The sequence below is a fragment of the Wyeomyia smithii genome, chromosome 3 (assembly GCF_029784165.1).
Source record: "Wyeomyia smithii strain HCP4-BCI-WySm-NY-G18 chromosome 3, ASM2978416v1, whole genome shotgun sequence".
NCBI classification, from domain to species: Eukaryota; Metazoa; Arthropoda; class Insecta; order Diptera; family Culicidae; genus Wyeomyia; species Wyeomyia smithii.
The window spans coordinates 240,832,325-240,850,676 of record NC_073696.1 but is presented as its reverse complement, the minus strand read 5'-3'; the positions used below and the strand labels follow the sequence as shown (position 1 = coordinate 240,850,676).

Genomic DNA, 18,352 nt, shown 5'->3' with positions numbered 1-18,352 from the left:
CTATTAATCTTGACATTTATGGTCATAACCGTCTAACACCTATTCTGCTTTTGCAATATGCCGCATAATAAAAAAGGAAATGACTCACTCACCCGAGTATCCTTGACACAGGGCCGGTCATCGTTGTTGACTTCAATTTCCACTACGTCACTTCGGCACCTTCTTAATACGACAATTCACTATATCGAATATCTGCCAACGTCGAAACTGACACTTACATGAAAAAAACGATCTCACTTTACAAGTCGTCTTCAGCAGCAAAACACAGCACCTTTTCCCCGCATACGAATGTCACTCGCTTGGGTTTGCCACCAACTCAGTTCACTTCCATGCCAAAAAGTGAAAAAAGGGAACACTTTTTGTCAACGTCTTTTCTCGATTTTCGTTTCTCTTTTTTTTTTCTCTTTCACTAGCAGCACTACTTTCCAAGCTGCTGACCTCGATAAATCGTTAAGTACTTTTTCTTCAGTTCTCTTTTTTTTTTCCTTTTTTTTTTTTTAAATAACACACTCTTTTTCCTCCGCGAGCACTACTTGGATTAAAACTCCGAAAAACTATTTCATTTTTCACTGAACCACAGATATTTAAACCACTACTTTTTCTTTTTGCTCCCTTAGCGTGATTACTACGACCGAGTTTACGACCGCGTCTGACTTCCGAGATACGTCCGATTAAAGAAAAGATTCAATGGCGCGGAAAAGACCACGCGCTGTCACCACGTGTGTGTGGTTATAACCTACCAGGGAATTCTTCTACTAGATATCCCTGTACGCGCCTTTGGCGCGGAATTAATACACAAGATAACGGTGGACTAACTGACTTTATTTTCGTACATCACTACTTAAATATACCCTACCGGTAACTCAGAGAGAGAGACTTTCTCCACTCTCTGTTTACCTTACTAATCTCTTAACCTATAATCTAGTACCGCATGTACGATAGAACGCATGCGAGAGCATCAACACCGTTGAACCGGCGACTTCTGTTTTGTTTATAACACAAAACTTGTTTATTTTATTCGAGTTTGTTTGCCTGTAGCACAGCAGAAGGCTGCGCGAAGTTCTTTGCCACCTGTGGCATAATCTGTTGATACATAGAGTGTTGACAGAGACGTTCGCGGTCCTCTGTCAAGGGAACCAAATGTTTCGCCTGACTAAAGCATAGCAGAAGGCTATGCCCTCCTAGGAACAAAATTAAACTTTGATTATAAGGCTCGTGACGGAGCATTGGGTTCTTCGCAGGGTGTGACGTCACAAATTCTACTTTCTGCGTTAAAAATGCATCCACAAACCCCTCAAACGAAAATCAACTTTGTCAGAAATGATGTTTGGCTTCGATTCAGTTGTGCTATAGCCCAACAAGCGGGAGCTCAACTAAAACGTAGCCCAATTAAACAAAGCCTAACGAGCGACATTCGGCTGTACGCTGTAGAATATTTTTTCTCGACCAAATTTTTCAAATTGTCACAAAAATCAAAGATCTGAAAAACTACCTTCTTTAAAAAATCTTATTTTTACACCTTTAAGACAACAATGTTTGCAATCAAATCGATTACCTTGACCCAACCGAATGCATACCAATAGTTCCTACAGCGTTCGTACCTAGGCTTCGCTTTTTTAACAGGCGTTAAGATCTAGCGGTCCATTTTCGATCCAAAAAAAATATAACAGAAGCAAAAATCGGATGTTCAACCAAAAATAAACCAAAAAAATATATAGCTGACGAAAAAACTAAAGCTCTTACTGTCATCACGCTTCCAGTTGAATAAGAATTATTTTTTTCAGGTGCACACTTTATTATTGCTCGTCGTTTGCCGAGGAATTACTCTCTCCCATCTATCGACAAACTATAACATCACAAAATCAAAAAATGTCAAAGCTGACTACAAGCAACAACACGCAAGAAGCGCGGGGAAACCCCAAACACACAATCCGACACCTGCAGCTGCTACTGCAACAACCGCGACCACACAGGTCGTGACATTTAACCCACCATTTGACTTCTCATCAAGGATTTTCTTGGCTATACGATAGTATTTGTTCCGAGTTTTTGCTGTCTCATGTGCGGGACTGTTTTCGATTCTACCGTTTATGGCTTTGGTTGTGAGGTAAAAATCTTCAAACTTATTTTTGACAGCTTTCCGTACTATCGCCTTCCAATACCAAACCGATACTTCCATGCACATTTTCACACTACTTAACACAAGATCCGGATTATCCTTTAATCTATAGTCTCCAAAAAGGTCCATCGATGCCGCTTCGTAGTTCTCTTGCCAGGTAAGCTGAATGTACCCTCGGCCATGGTACTTATGGTACTCTTGATTTATTCTACTTTCCTTCTTTTCTTCCCGGTGCTTGAAGCCTCCACTCTCATGAATCAGATGAGCGAGTAACATCGCCACCTCGTTGTTGCTGCTAAATCCATTGTTTGGGTCGTTAATTTGTTTGACGACTTCCGATGCCACAACTTCTTTGACAGGATCGTAATTACCACATTCCGTTACAATTCTGTTCAACTGCTCAATAGTTACCATCATGGTTAAGAAACGAACTACGACTGGTGGATGATTCTGAAAGCGATCGTATTTATGCTTGCGTACAGCTGAACAGCGTTACCAACAATTACTCATGTATCAGAGGATTCTTGGAAGTGAATAGAAGCAGGGTTTATACACATAAAGGAAATTTTCGTCGCTGCACTGTGGGTAAAAAATGATCAGAATTAATTATTCATTTTTAAATAGTTTTCTTTCCAGTTTACAGTTCAATTAGAAGTCCGAGTTTTAATTGAATTCTATCGCTACAGTTGTTTGATGAACAAATGTATCAAACAAACAATTTTAACTTGTGTATTCGTTTCAGTGGTCACATCGTCGTGGGCCACGGCCAGCAAGTTCCAAGAAATACATTTCGTCGCTGAGAAATAGCTTCTATGGCTATTTATATATTCTAATCGTAATTAAGAAGGGTGCTGTAAACCATTGAGAATATTGGTTTCAAATTCTTGTTTTTTCAGAAGCAATCTGTACTATAATTTTGTTGAATTCTTATGGAGAAACAAATATGCGTGTTTTTGTATCATACTTCAACCGTATGGTGGAATGTGGAAACTTGTCGTCGGTTTCGTATTACACTCAGGAATGCCACATGTACAGATTAATCTGTATTTTTACAGATTTTTGGTGGAAGTAACGGTACAGAATCTGTATATACAGATATACAGATTTTTGTCGAAAAGTACAGATTTACAGATTTTTCGAAATTGAGATTAATTTTTAAAAACAATCCAAATTTTTTTTTATAAAATATTAAGCAAATTGAACATATTTTCAACTCCTCACACGTTTTAAGCTAAAAATTTTGTTTATGTATCATAAAAACTGAAAAAATACAAAGACCTTTATGTTCAAACAATACAGATTTTTTTACAGATATTTTTGTTCCAGATAAAGATGCTCAGATTTTTTCAAGGGAAAACACAGATTTAAATGTGCCCTAACCCTGATTACACTGGCACAATTCAGAATTTTCGAGTTTTGACGTAGGATACGTCTTACGGCCACATATACTGGTTAGGGTGGGGAATCGTTATATGGAAAAAACGAAACTTGATAGCAGAGGGCCAGAACCAAGTTTTTCTTGTTCTTGTTAGGGCCCCTAACAATCCTAAATTTATCGGAAGTCGATTGGTTTTGTCTCCGCTTGGCGCATTGCATTTTAAATTTGTATGGAGATTTGTATGGAAAACAAACTTTTTTGCATTTTCCATTCTAAAGAGCTCAAAATGGCTCAAACCAATGGTTTCATGACTTCAAATGGTAGGTTTTTTGATGCTTAACAACTTGACCGAAGACACTAAAAAGCTAGGGTGTCTCAAAAAAATACTAGAGCTGTTCAAAGTTGAGTATGTCGAAATTTATGTTGTAAATCATTTTTTCTGCCAACACTGCCAGTGTATCGGCGTCAGTCAGATTTCTATCAGAAGTAACATTTGAAACACGTTGAAGATTCTATTTACGCCTAGAATATTGACCTAAATTTGTTTGCTTGGTCCAGCTGAGTATATAAACTCGTTACGACAGGTTACTTCTGATGGGAATCCTACTGACGCCGGTACATTGGTAATGTTGGCAGAAAACAAGATTTTCTGCCGTTGAATCGACATACTCAACTTTGAACAGCTATAGCTCTTCTTATGGACATCCTAGCTCTTCAGTGTCTTCGGAAAAGTTGTTAGGCATCTGAAATACTATACTTTAACATAATGTAGTGTATTATAAGAGTATTATTGAGCTCTCTAGAAAGCTAAATGCAAAAAAGTAGTTTTTCCAATACAAATTTCCATACAAATTTGAAATGCAATGCGCCAAGCGGAGACAAAACCAATCGACTTCCGGTAAGTTTAGGGTTGTTTGGGGCCCCAAAAGGAACCAAAAAAGCTTGGTTCTGGAAAATCGATCATTTTTCCCCACCCTAATACAGGTTCAGGGATCCAATTTCAAAAACTACACGGGTAAAATTTTTTTCCCGTTTTCATTCTTTCAGGTTATGAAATCATGAATGCAGTTTTCCGACAGAATCATGACCTATGATTCATGATATCACGATACGAACTCCGAATATCACGAGCTATGAAGAGAATTTTCATGAATGTGACTCATGGCTATTACAAGTGTAACACATTGCTGTCGCAAGGACTTATAGAAACATGAGTTATGACTCATGATACCATGAGTTGGACTCTGAATATCATGAGCTATTCAGAGCGTTTTTATGAATACGACTCATGAATGCTATAACCGTAACACATATCTGTCAAATTGCGCGCCGGTGCACCTATTTAGTGTTTGCAAGTTTAGAAACCGTGATTGATTTTTCGTAGGTGGACTAGCATATTTTAGGGGAACTGCTCCATTATTCATCTCAGCCCATATATTCATCTCATACGACATGAAAACACAATTGAAAACAGAAAAAACGCATATTTTCTAACTGAATCGATCTGCTAATCCATGGAATGGATTCTTTTTAGTTCACTTTAGATTTCTCATAAAGTAGAATCCTCAAAAACTCACTTAAAAGCTCAAAATTTGATATAATAGTCAGGCATCTGCACTCGAAAACTCATTTATTTCAATCACTTACCTCAGAAAACAAAATCCGCGCATTGTTTTGTACGGCTACAACGGGACTCGTTCAGCAGCCAATCAAAGTTTTTCTCATCACTAGCGGACTATTTTTTATTTTAATCACTCAACAGAATCACTCACCACACTAAGAATACTTTAATCTTTGAAATGTTCACCTCAAATTTCCAAAAAACAGCTTGAATTAGCAGAAATATATAAGATGAATGTTTACAATTCCTAAATTTCAACTGTATGTATTTTCATCTGTTTTCACTGCCTTGAAGAAAATCAAAAGTTGCCAAATCGGTTTCTTTTAATACGAACAAATCATACTGAGAATGTTGAATTATTCCGACATAATTGACATAAATGGACAGCACTGCTGAGATTACCTAGGTTACCATATTTGCACGTAAACAACTACAGCGGATATCTAGCTAACCTACTACGACGGGCTGCGGCTACGTTCATTCATGATAATGTGATTCATTCATGGTTAACAGTGCACTGCAGTGTGATGAATATGGGGGCGTCGTGAGATGAATAATTGAGCAGTGATTTAAGTTTTGAGATGGATATGGAAGCGTTGTGCAAAATGGTTAGTTTCACAAAGTTCAGGACAAATCTAGCTATGTTTACTAAATACACAATACTGAACGGTTCTATAAGAGCACGTAAGCTTATTTTGTTTATTTGTTCAATGATTTCATGAAAATTTGTTGTTTATTCCGTGCATTATTCGTGAATATCTGCCTAATGAGATGAATAATGGAGCAGTTCCCCTATGTGAAAAAGTACGTTTTCTGTAGTAAAAGTGTTGTGAAACATGCGACGAGTGTCCGGTCGTATAATTTGTCTGAAAACAGTAATTTCAAGTGCAGTTTAAACAGCTGTGGCAAAGTACGATGAGAAAAAATTCGAACTGATGATCTAAAAGGACAACTCTGCTCTGACAGAAACTAAAATTATCATGTTATACAAATCTTATATATTTTAGCTTTCCAACGGTATACAGGCGAACTTAGATATAAGGTACCCTTGTTATAAAATACCTTCGATATAGCGTCACTCGATATAAGGAACATTTTACCTTGATCTAAGGTGCATATTTTTATTATGAAATGTGAATGCTATCGACTGTGACGTGTATCTATTATTGCTTGGATTTTCGGCTCATCAGTCTTTAAGCTGAACTAAACGAAGTACTGCCTCTTTTCCTTCAACGTTTCGACAATATATTTTGTCTTTATCAATAATAATTCGGCCTCTAATTGGTCGTTATATGATTGCTTCCCAAGCACGGTCGACAGAATCATAGACCTTGCCATTTCTAGAGAAACATTTCAAAAGGTCCTATCTGCTTTGATCGATCACTTTCACTCAATCACCACAACTTATGAAACAACTTTTCTGACACGTTATTTGCACAAGTTAATAGTGGAGGGATCACTCTAGCCTTCTGAACAAAAACCACGCTTGGGAGAGTTAATAAAGCTGAACCATTACTAAAATAAAAAGACGCTCCGGAAAAACAGTGAAAGCAGATAGGCCCTTTTGAAATGTTTATCTAGATTTGAAATCTGCAATTTGGCCTATATAAGAGCCTGTTTTACTTGAAGCCGCTCATTACAATTCTAGACTGCGACAACAGCAGTCCTCTCTTAGCAACAGCAGTAGCAGTGCAGTGGATACAGCAGCAGTATCAGCATCGATAGCAGCGGATAGCGGTCACAGCTGTGGTATAGTAACGAATAGCGCAGCGCGTCTCAGCATCGATAGCAGGGCCAGCTGATGCAGGGCAGCGGATACCAATGGCAACGGAAGCATCCACTGCTGTGTCAACGGGGATAGCGCAGCGGTTGCAGTTGGTCTCAGCATCAATCTTAGCAGGGCCAGCTGATGCAGGACAGCGGATACCAATGGCAGCGAATAGCGACCACAGCTGTGGCAACGGATATTACCATCGATAGCAGCTGATGCAGTGGGGCATTTTAGTGAAATGCTGTCTCTGAACGGCGTGCACACTAGTAAATGCATCCAATGAAAACGTTCTGGAAAGCTGGCGTTCAAAATACATGAATCGTCTAGTTTTGAGTGTCAAGCTTTTCAGTGTTTATTTTCCCCCAAGGAATACTTTATTCGCACTGCCAGTGATAACGCAAAGATGTGATCGGCATCTTATCAGACATTGAATTAAACAACAAATTGTCCTTTTCAGAATTAAACAAAAACCTAATTGAAGAGTTGATATTTTTTCTAATATAAATTTACTCTTTCAAGAAATTTGGAACAGATATATATTTGCCTTGATGTTGAAGCGCAAAATTCGACTGATCTGATGCTGATGCAGCGGATACCAATGGCAACGGAACAACAGCAGTCCTCCCTTAGCAACAGCAGTAGCATTGCAGTGAATACCAGGTTAAATCGACTTTTCACTGTTTATTTTATCACAAGGAATACTTTATTTGCACCATTCCTCTATCTCTTAACACAAAAAAGTTAGTATTTTTGATATATGAAAACCTACTGTAATATATGCTCGCCGTACTCTAATATGGGTGCATTGGGACAAATGGAACCTAAAAAAATTTAAAGTAATTCAGCTTAACTTTAAGGCAAAGTATTGACATCATGATTCCACTTGCCTCTTTGTAAGGAAAAGTCCTGGAGATATATGATCTTTGGAAAAAATGTGTGTTTTGTGTGCTTTAACAATTCCTCCGAACTACATTTTCGTGTAAAATGCAACTAACAAAAGTTAAGTACAAAAAACTAACATTTTTTAAATAAGTTCCATGTAATATACTTTATAACTTTGTACCGAAAAAAGATAGGATTTTTATTTGTGTAACAAAGTTTCATATTTTTGAATTTTTAACAACTTTGCCGAATAAACTATTCTTCTATCTCTTAACACAAAAAAGTTATTTTTTTTTATTTTTAGTATGGTAAACTTTTTATATTTTTTGGTGATTTGCGATTATGCGGGTCATTTATACAAACAATTGCTCCGAAGACACTATTAAGTTAGGATGAAGGTGAAAGGCGCTAAGGAATTAAGTTCCACTTTTTTCCTTATTGGACCACTGTGCAGTGTGCAAAGTGCAAGTTCAAACGGTCAATTTTAAATGCAATGAAGAAAATGCAGATCCTAAAATCCTGAAGGAAGAGGTAATTATTGAAAAAGTTGTCAACCTGTAAGCAGATATTCATGGTTCTTATACAGCGGACCAAAAAATAAATAACAACGAGAGAGAAGAAAAAAGAGCAGTTTCAATAAAAAGTCTGTATGAATGTAAATGAATATTGAAAAAAAATTAGTGATAATAACGTAACGGCTTGGTTTTTTTTTCTAGACGACTAACTTTTTGGAATCACACGCGGCTAAAGGTCTCCTAAAAAGCCAAAAAAACTATGTGTTTCAGATTGTTATTAAAACAAGTTGATTAACACTTATAGTTGGATTCTATTTCCAAAATAAACTATACGTAGACAAATGACTACAAAATGAAGTATTTGAAGCCCTATTGTTGAAAATGTTTTATGATTCGATATAAAGAACAATTCGATATAAAGTATAACTTAAAAATCGAAATGTACCTTATATCGAAGTTTGCCTGTATTAACTATTGAAATCGGAACGGTTGTTTGAGCGCTATTAGCATCTGAAATCTTCCATTCCGCCAACCAAAAACGTAACATGTTCAATCCAGTTTTCACAGAATGTACCTTAGTATAGTGAAGAAAGACGTAGTCCCACGCCAAAAAAGAATCAACTTTAAATGCCAGGTTTATAGCGGAAATTTGGGACTGTAAACTATCCTTACACATCACTGAAGTTGAGCATAATAAAGGCTTGTTTTATTACGTAGAATTACGTTGTTCAGGAAGATCGGCTGCATGGCGGTGAAGATGAAAATAAAACAACGGAAAAGGGGAACATTTGTTTTTTTTTAATGCTTAAAAGTCGCTTAGTTTTCAACGCATTTCCTTCGTTTTTGTAGTAATCAATTTAAAACTATCCAAGCATCAGCCCAACTATTGTAGGGTAGCGAATAGCTTCGGCTGTGCTTTTCTCCCGCAGGTTCCTGCTGAAAAAAAACCTGCAGAAGAAAACCTCTGCCGAAGCCATTCGCAAGATTTCATAACATCGAACTCCCGATTCCATGAGTCAAATGCTAAACTTCCTGACTCGCAATACATGATTTCATAAATCAAAATCATGGTTCCGTGAGCCAAAGCGAAATTTCATAAATCGAATGCTATATTGACGCATGACACGCAACTCATGGTTTCATGCGTGAGAATCATGGTTCGATGAGTCAAAGAGAGATTTCATAAATTGAGCGCCCGATTTCATGAGTCAAACGCTGAATTTCATGACCCATAAATTATGATTTTATGCCGAATTGCTCATGATGTCAGCAAAACAGTAACGCACAGGGTGCGTTACGACCAAATGGCTCATGATTTTATGAATCATAACTCATACTGTAGATTCATACCATGACAATAAATCCGAATCATGAAATCATGAGTCATTTTTCCTGTTTTCGAGATTTTATTTCTACCCGTGCGATAATCGAGAGCGTTACGAAAATTGTCCACTTTCAAACGTTTTAAACTCAGTCAGTGTCCAACCGGTTTCCTTCATCCTTACAGCACTCGATTGGAGAATCAGAAAGTATACTATTGAAAATTGTCAAATCTAGTCGAAACGCAGATTTCGACCTCTGATTGGTCACTTTATGCTTGCTTTTCCTAACACAGTCGACAGAATATACCTAGTGAACCGGGAATACAGTCTTTGTGCTATATGTAAAATTCATTCGAAGACTGCAACGGTACTATACGAACGATGGGTGCTGATCGTGGCGAAGAAAGAAAAGTCGGGTTTAAATTTCTTACCCCGTCTATTTGGCAGCTGTTATGGAGTTGTTGGTAGCTGCAGAATGACTGGAAATGGCAGGAATTTTTGCTAGAGAAAACAAGACAATTGGAATCATCGGCGAATGGCACTCCGATATGACGATGAATTGAACAAACTTGCCGGTGTTATAGTATTTGATATTTTTTATCACTCGTTAAAACGTTGCTGATAGTGGTAGAAATTTTGCAACAAGCTTATAATTTCATTCACGCTTTTTGTATTGTAATTGAAGAGATTAAGATTTTCAATCACTTGGAACAAACATAAATTGCGCATTTCGAAATTTGCATAAAAACAGTATTACTTCGAGAAAGTGTTTCTGTTCTTCTCGTGCCGGATTAAGCCGGTAGCAGGTAGCAGAATTGCATTATTTATACGATAATTTAATATAATTTGCGATTGCATTAATCAGCCTTTTTCAAGGCACAATGATTTTTTTTTTGGTAAACAACGGTTGTGATTCCTAAACAAGCGCCACCAAAGAGGACAAACATGCATTAAATACTCTGTAATTTAAAAGTAAAGTGAAACAGCCACCAAAACACACAATAAATATGAAAACAATAATGTGAATCACTTTTATTTGTAAAAACATGTAAAATACCCAACAAATGCATAAAAATACAGATGAACTTCAGCAACAACAATTTAACTTTATTCTTGTTCCGGATATAACAGCAAGTGAAACTGCATAGCAGCACATAGCTTCTGCTTGCCCAACCTATTGCAAGAAATACATTGAAATTAGACAGGCTGTCGTATTCTACGGTAACTCTACGGTCGTGTCTTATTAACAGTCTCTTCAACTGTTTGATAGTAAACGATACGCGTTTTTTCTCGAAACTATGATTTTTGAGTTGTGTATGAACTATAACCCATATACACATCAATTTGGTTTCCTGGTATAATCTAATAAGCTACAAAATGTTACTTCAATTCATTATAGTGGTGTCCAGATCTGTCCCACTGTGCAGTAACGAGAATGACCTACACTCATAATATTTTTCACGTAAGTTACCGGAAAAGTTATGTGAAAATTTTTCCATTGTCATTTTCATGTAAACTCTACGTGATTTTCATTTGAGTTTATCATTACCTGGTTAGATGAATTATCTTGTAAATTTTAACAATAGACATATGCATTTTATGTGAGTTTCTTGTTGCGTAATAAATCGACCGCGTATGCAAATTCATCAATTCGTAAATAAATTAAACGACTTAAAAACTGAAAAAAGTATGACATTAGCTGGCGATAACTAATGTTAGCTGCATGTTCAGGTTACTCCTTGTTCTTCAGAACGGAATCTCTGTTAAACCTGTAAGCTCTATACTCGATATCAAATTATTACGGTTTCCCAAAAACTCACTTATTGACATATCATCGAAAACTTCTGTTCTATGTTCTGAAAGTGAATCACACTTTGCCATTTTGATTTTTGGATAGGTATTTTCGCACAGAGAATTAACGCGATTCTTCTTCTAAAACATTTTGTTCGACGTTGTCAAGTTCACGTAGATGGTACGTGATAATACATAGTGTGCTGCCGTTATATAACATTATGACGTACATCCATTTGATCAGTTTTTCAATACGGCCCAAAAACGAACGGGTTACTTGTCACTTTTGTATTGAAATGGTGCATACGTCATTTCGTTTTCTTGATGTTATGCAACGTACGAATAAGTTACCAAAAGATGGGTCTTCGAATAACTAACAAATTGGCATAAGAACCCCATATTTGAAAAAATGGCGCTTACGTCAGTCTGCGAGATTACGGCAGTGTGCATGTGATTTTCACGTAGGTGTTATGTTTGTCACATAAATCATGCAAAATGACAAAAAAATGAACCATTACAGGAACTTTACGTAACAATAACGTGAAAATATTTTGAGTGTACCAGTAACACCACCCAATGATCACTATAAAGCATTTCCGAAGAAATCTGATTAGGGATGGCAGTAAAATTACTCGAGATAACGTTTGTTGTTGGAATAGATAAGCTATACTGGTGGCGAACCAGCCTGTGGCTGAAAGCCACCCTAATAAAGTAATAAAAAAAAAAAGATAAGCTTTCCAACTTGGATGGTAAGCCGATTTGGATGGTTATCCGATCGCTAGCTGTAGTATCGCGAGTGCCAACCCTTAATACAACAATGAAAAATCACTTTTGATATTATTGCCGACATTAAAAGTTTTCGGTTTTGGTCGTGTTTTGGATTTGCAGCTTGAAAAACAGCAACAACGTCACCCGTTGATTGCTTTATTGGCAACTGCGATTGAAAACACTGATGGGAAACCAGACAACGTAATTTGATCAGTTTCATTTTTTACTGAAACACCGGATATTTATGTTCACAAAGAATATGTGAGATAATAGGTATATGAATAAAAAGATGCAATGATGTAATTGAAAATTTAGAATTATTATTGGGATCAATTACCTAGTAGTCCCCGTGTCTCTGTGGTTAGCGATGTCGGCCGGCTAGCTCCCACACGGTTGTGATATCGGGTTCAATTCCCGATCGAGTCGAGGATCTTTTCGAGCTGGAAATTTTCTCGACTTAGCACTGGGTGTATCGTTGTACTTATCCTACACATGCAAAATGTACCAAAAACCGAAATTAATCCACCTAGCGGTGAGACCCAGCCTTTCTCATTCGAACTTATTATTTGTTAAAATTGATTTACACCAACATTTAAAAAATACACCTTGATTATTTCTGCTGGATTTGTTATTCATTCTAAACAACAAATTTTGGGTAGCCAACAGCACAATTATATTGAACATTCAAAATATAACATTCACACACATATGAATGATCTTATCAGTGAAAATGAAATTCTTTAACGCAGTTGATATTACTGATCGTTTCTGAGGGGCATCTGATGAATGGGCAAATATTAATCAAAATGGGTTTTTGAAACCTGGATTATACCCAGTGGCCAGAATCAGACCTCAAACTCCATTTTTAATCCAGATGACCACTTCTGGTTGCTTGATAATCATAAAATCATAAAATCCATCATAAAATTGCCGAACTGCCTGGTCTGGGTTTTCGATGGCGAAGATGGCGACAGTCTCCGATCAACAGTCTAAAGTAACAAATATCACCCCATACGATTTGGGGAAGCGGTATAATACCCTGAGGCCAGAAATCATCTTCAGAGTCCAATTTAAATTACTAGACAGCAGCTTCCGGTTTCTGGAAACCAGTCTAAAAGAGACAAACATTCCAGTACCCGGAATGATGCTCGGAGGTCAGGAATCAACTCCATACTTCATTTTGAAATCCGAATTTGCGACTTCCGGTTTCTGGAAACATCCTTCAATTGCCAAATATAATCCAAAAAAGGTATACCACTCTTTGGATTTTATAATATTGATGTTGTATTTGAAGGAATAATTGGAGCATAGTATTTGAAATTTGACGTAATATTTGTACTAGGGTATTGAACGTCTTCGTCAGTGGTTTTCTTCGGCCCCCTTTTGCATAAGATTGCTGCAGAAAAACTGCCGAAGAAAACCACTGACGAAGACATTCGATAGGGGGAGGTGGGGGCAAGACGGACAGGGTGGGTAAGATGGTCATGTGATTTATTCTTAAGCTTAGCGACTTTCTTTCTGCAAAATTGTCTCGGCCAATCTATCATCAAGTTAGTTTATGGTTTTCGAACCACTGTCACCATGGTTACATTCGTCAAATGTGCAATAAATAAACAAACTTTATAACAAAGCTACAAGTTCGAGTGCGGATGTAGTTTTTTTGTGTCAGAAAATAAGATTTTTTTTCCAGTAAGTGTCGCGTTTTATTGGATTTTGATCCATTTTTCGGTTATTTTAAACTTGGCTGATCTATTCGCGAAGAGATACAGGTAAAGTATATTGTTATTAAAAAACTGTGAAAGTTTGAAAATTGTGTGTACTGGTGGGGTAAGATGGTCCACCACCAGGGTGGGTAAGACGGTCAGTGTTTATAACATTGGTTCTCCAAATTAAGGTATGCCTCGATCCTACAAAAGGACAACTACCCGTCAGACGTGGACCGAAAGTCAGCTGGCTGCTGCTAGACACGAAGTGGCCTGCGGAATTTCGGTTCTTGCTACCGCGGTAAAATACGGTATTCCAAGGACCACTTTGAAAAGGCGAATTGCATTTCCTACAATGACAATGAGTATGGGGCCTAAGGAAGCCGTTTTCACTGCAGAACAGGAAAATGAATTGGTGCAGCATCTCTTGGGCTTAGAGAGTCGCTTCTATGGCCTTACTCAAAAGGATGTCCAAAAGCTTGGCTTCGAGCTAGCCGAAAGAAACTTCCTTCCACATCCCTTCAACAAAGTCAAAAAAATGGCAGGGCGCGATTGATTACTCGGCTTTCTGAAACGAAATCCAAAATCCACGTCTTACGCGCGTGCACGAGGTTTCAACAAACAGGCAGTATATGCTTTTTATAATTTACTCGAGCAATTTCTTAAAGAAGGAAGATTTGCTCCTACCCAAATATATAATGCAGACGAGACCGGAATCAGCACAGTAAGTTCAATAGTTCAGTTCACACCTTTTTAGCTATTTTAAATGAAAATATTCTTCAAAGGTCCCTCCAAAAAAACAAAAAATTGCTGCTTTAAAAGGAAAGAAGCACGTGGGATCGATTTCCTCTGCGGAACGTGGAGAAACTACTTCGGTGATGATGTGCATGTCTGCAACCGGTAAATATGTTCCTCCATTCATGATCTTTCCTCGAGCTCGGATGAATGAAGCATTGAAGAGAGGTGCTCCAGCTGGGACTAAGTTTCGGTGTAATGCATCGGGATATATGACGACGGAAGTATTTCTCGATTGGTTCGACCACTTCCTGGAGTACGCTAAGCCATCAAAGGAAACACCAGTATTACTTATTATCGACGGACATAGTAGTCACACGAAGAATCTGGCTTTTGCTGAAAAGGCAAGGAACAGTTTTGTAACAGTTCTTGTATTGCCCCCCCACTGCAGTAATAAGATGCAACCTCTAGACGTTGCATTTATGGGACCATTTAAGAAGAACTTTTCCTACGCAGCAGACGCTTTCTTGCGCCAACATCCTGGGGTTGTAATTGGGCTGTACGATGTTGCAGATTTGATGGCGCAAGCTTTTGTTAAGGCTGCCAGCATTAGTGTTGCCATTTCTGGTTTCAAAGCAACCGAAATATGGCCTTGCAATCGTCACGTATTTTCGGATAAATCTTTTGCGCCGTCCGAAGTTACAGATCAACCTGAAGTACAACCTGTTGAGAATCATGATGAACCTGCAAGCTGCACGGTAGAGAAAAGTGTAGTTGAATCTACGTTGGAAGATGGTTTAATTCCTGGCGACCAAGCTGTTAGTGACATGGAATCATCTTTCAACATTACGCCTAAAGAAATTCTGCCGCTTCGAAAATTTCCAGACCCCGAGGCTCGAAAAGGAAGCGCAAAACCGAAAAAGCGGTTGAGATCACATCTGACTCATACCGCCAAGAATTAGCGATAGCTGAAGCTGCAAAAGAGATAAAACTCATCAAGAAGATGAAAAGGCCAATTAAACGTGTCAAGCGAGAAATTGTTCCGAAGGATTCACTTTGCGATCAATGCGGAAATTGTTTTTCTGATTCTGTAGATGGCTCAGGATGGGGCAGATGCATCAAATGTGACATTCGGTTTCACGCGACATGCCATTACGCTGAAATTGTCTGCAATGCATGCGCCTAATTGATTGAATGGGCGTGCTACTAAGCTTTGATGAACGGAATTTGTTTTTTTTGTTCTGAGCTACTGGCTGTCACCAATAATTGTTTGTGATTTATTCCGCTGTATAATAAATAAAATAATAAATAAAATCATTCAGTTCGATAAGATTGAAACTGCCTCTGAAAAACAGATACAGGACCTTGTGAAACCCTGTCCCCAAATACTACGCATCAAAGTGCTTGTGTCAAACTAAAGTGTAAAGAATTAAGATCCCAAAAAATATGATGTTCTACACATACAAATTTACTGTTTCCTTAACATGTCCGTCTTGCCCCCACCCCCCCTACCCTTAATAAATAGTTTTTCTATCACAATGACTCCTAATTTCGAACTTTGATCAAAGCAGCTAGTTTTAAACAGCCTTTGGGTTTTGATTCATTGTAAGTTTGAGGAACAACCTGTTCGTTTGACACCTGTTTTCTTTAAATAAGTCGTGTAATCTTTGAGAGAATAAACTTTCTTTTTTTTACAATTTAACACATAATGGTTAAAATAAAAGTCCGATTACACTGGTCAACACAAATGTGGCTCCGAAGGTCAAACTGAGAAAAAATGAAAATATATAGCTTTTGAACCATTTTTGTGATTTTTTTTCTTTCTAGGGTAACAACTGTGAGCTTTAGAGCAGCATTTTTTCGATTTTGTCAACCAGTGTTATGATCAAATGGAATGGGTTCGAATAAAGCAACTAAACCTTTAATTTAAAACTATGATTGTTGACATCAATCATGCCATTTTTGGCAAAACGAGTAAATTTAAAAAAGTTTTCTGAACACCTTTCTTTTCATAACCTTCGAACTACATGTTCAATCATCATAAAATTCGTTATTTAGGGGTTTTGAAGACAGTTCGTTCATTTGATACCTATTTTGTTCAAATCGGTTGTGTAGTTTCTGAGATGATGGAGTTTTATAACTTTTACATTTTGATACATTACAGACAAAGTTACAGTCCGATTATAATAAAATTCAATATGGTCTTATCAGGCAACTAAACTTTTCTATTGCAACTTATTTTAAGAAAATCGGTCCTTTCATCTCTGAGAAAAGTGGGTAAGTTCAAGCAGTCTTAGAAACATGTTTCTTGTCATAGCCTGATTTCCCATTATTATACATAACGGACAAAGTTAAAGTCCTATAACGATAAAATTCAATAGGGTCTAATGGTTGCCCCAAGACCTTCCATATGACAATAATTTTGTGAAAATCGGTCCAGCCATCTCTGAGAACAGTGAGTGAGTTTAAACAGTCTTTGAAACTAGTTTCTTCTTATAAAACTATTTTACGAATGATTCAAAAAACAAGCCCGTTCTTTTGATACCAATTTTGTTCAAATCGGTTGTGTAGTTTCTGAGATAATGAAGTTTTGTGATTTTCACATTTTAATACATAACCTCGAAACTAAAAATTCGATTACAATCAAATTCAATAGGGTCTTATGGGACAACTAGACCTTCCATTTGCTATTTATTCCATTGAAATCGGTCCAGCCATCTCTGAGAAAAGTGAGTGAGATTGGGAGAGTGTTACATTCATACATACACACACAGCACTTTTATACCTTTGGTTTTTTCAGTGAGTGCTATACCTTTCTAGGAAAAAGGCAACAATATCACATACAATATCACGATTTCACATACTGTCTGCTTAATGAACTTAAAATTAAACCTTAATCTAATCTTACACATATCTTACTGACTATAAAGTGAGCTAACCGTTGTAATTGAGGATTGCAACAGTTTTTGTCGGAACTTATTGATAATTTGGTTTGGGCATTTTCTAATGTTTTCACATTAGTAAGCCTGTGTAGTTCATTCGTACTAAACCAGCGAGGACGCTTCAATATCAGTTTCAGAAGTTTATTCTGCATCCTTTGAAGCATCTTCAATCTGGTTGTACAGAAACTTGTCCAGATGGGGACTGCATATAACATTGCTGGTCTAAATATTCAATTGTTAATTCACAGTTTATTCTTGAGACAAAGTCTAGATTTTCTGTTGGTAAGAGAATACAAACATTTTATATATTTATTGCACTTTGTTGGGATATTCTCAATTCTCAAATAAGCCCTAAATATTTTACTTGGTCAGACTTTGGTATTTTAAAAGACAACTGGTTCTATTGAACTCTATAATAAGAATTAATCTTTATTAACCCTTTCCCGCTCATGGTGACTCTAAAGCACCAAGAATTATAATCACCATATCTTGACATAAAATAGTTTGTTGTGCTTACGATTGTTCCATAAACTTTTATATGCTGCCTCAGAGCATCACTGGGCATTTTCTTCAAAATACTACAGTTGACAGTAATTTTAGATAGTCTTTAAAGTGTTCAGTTTGAATTTTCTCGTGAAACTATAAATTTTAATGATAAACCTTGTGAGCGGAGAGGGTTAAACATTTATTTAACTACGTTTGCTACGATTCAGTCAGCTCAAATCAACGCCATGCTTCAACGCCACGCTCTTTGGGATATTCTTTGACGCTACGCTACACTGTGCAGGAATGCAATATGCCACAA

At 37.2% G+C, this 18,352-nt stretch overlaps 1 protein-coding gene across 1 annotated transcript; it reads right to left on the bottom strand.

The window, feature by feature from the left end:
• Nucleotides 1-1,789: 1,789 nt before the first annotated feature.
• Nucleotides 1,790-2,600, bottom strand: LOC129730011 (uncharacterized). Its single transcript, XM_055688958.1, has one exon. The coding sequence runs from the start codon at nt 2,534-2,536 to the stop codon at nt 1,883-1,885; it is 654 nt and encodes a 217-aa protein (XP_055544933.1). The 5' UTR covers nt 2,537-2,600; the 3' UTR covers nt 1,790-1,882.
• Nucleotides 2,601-18,352: the final 15,752 nt, after the last annotated feature.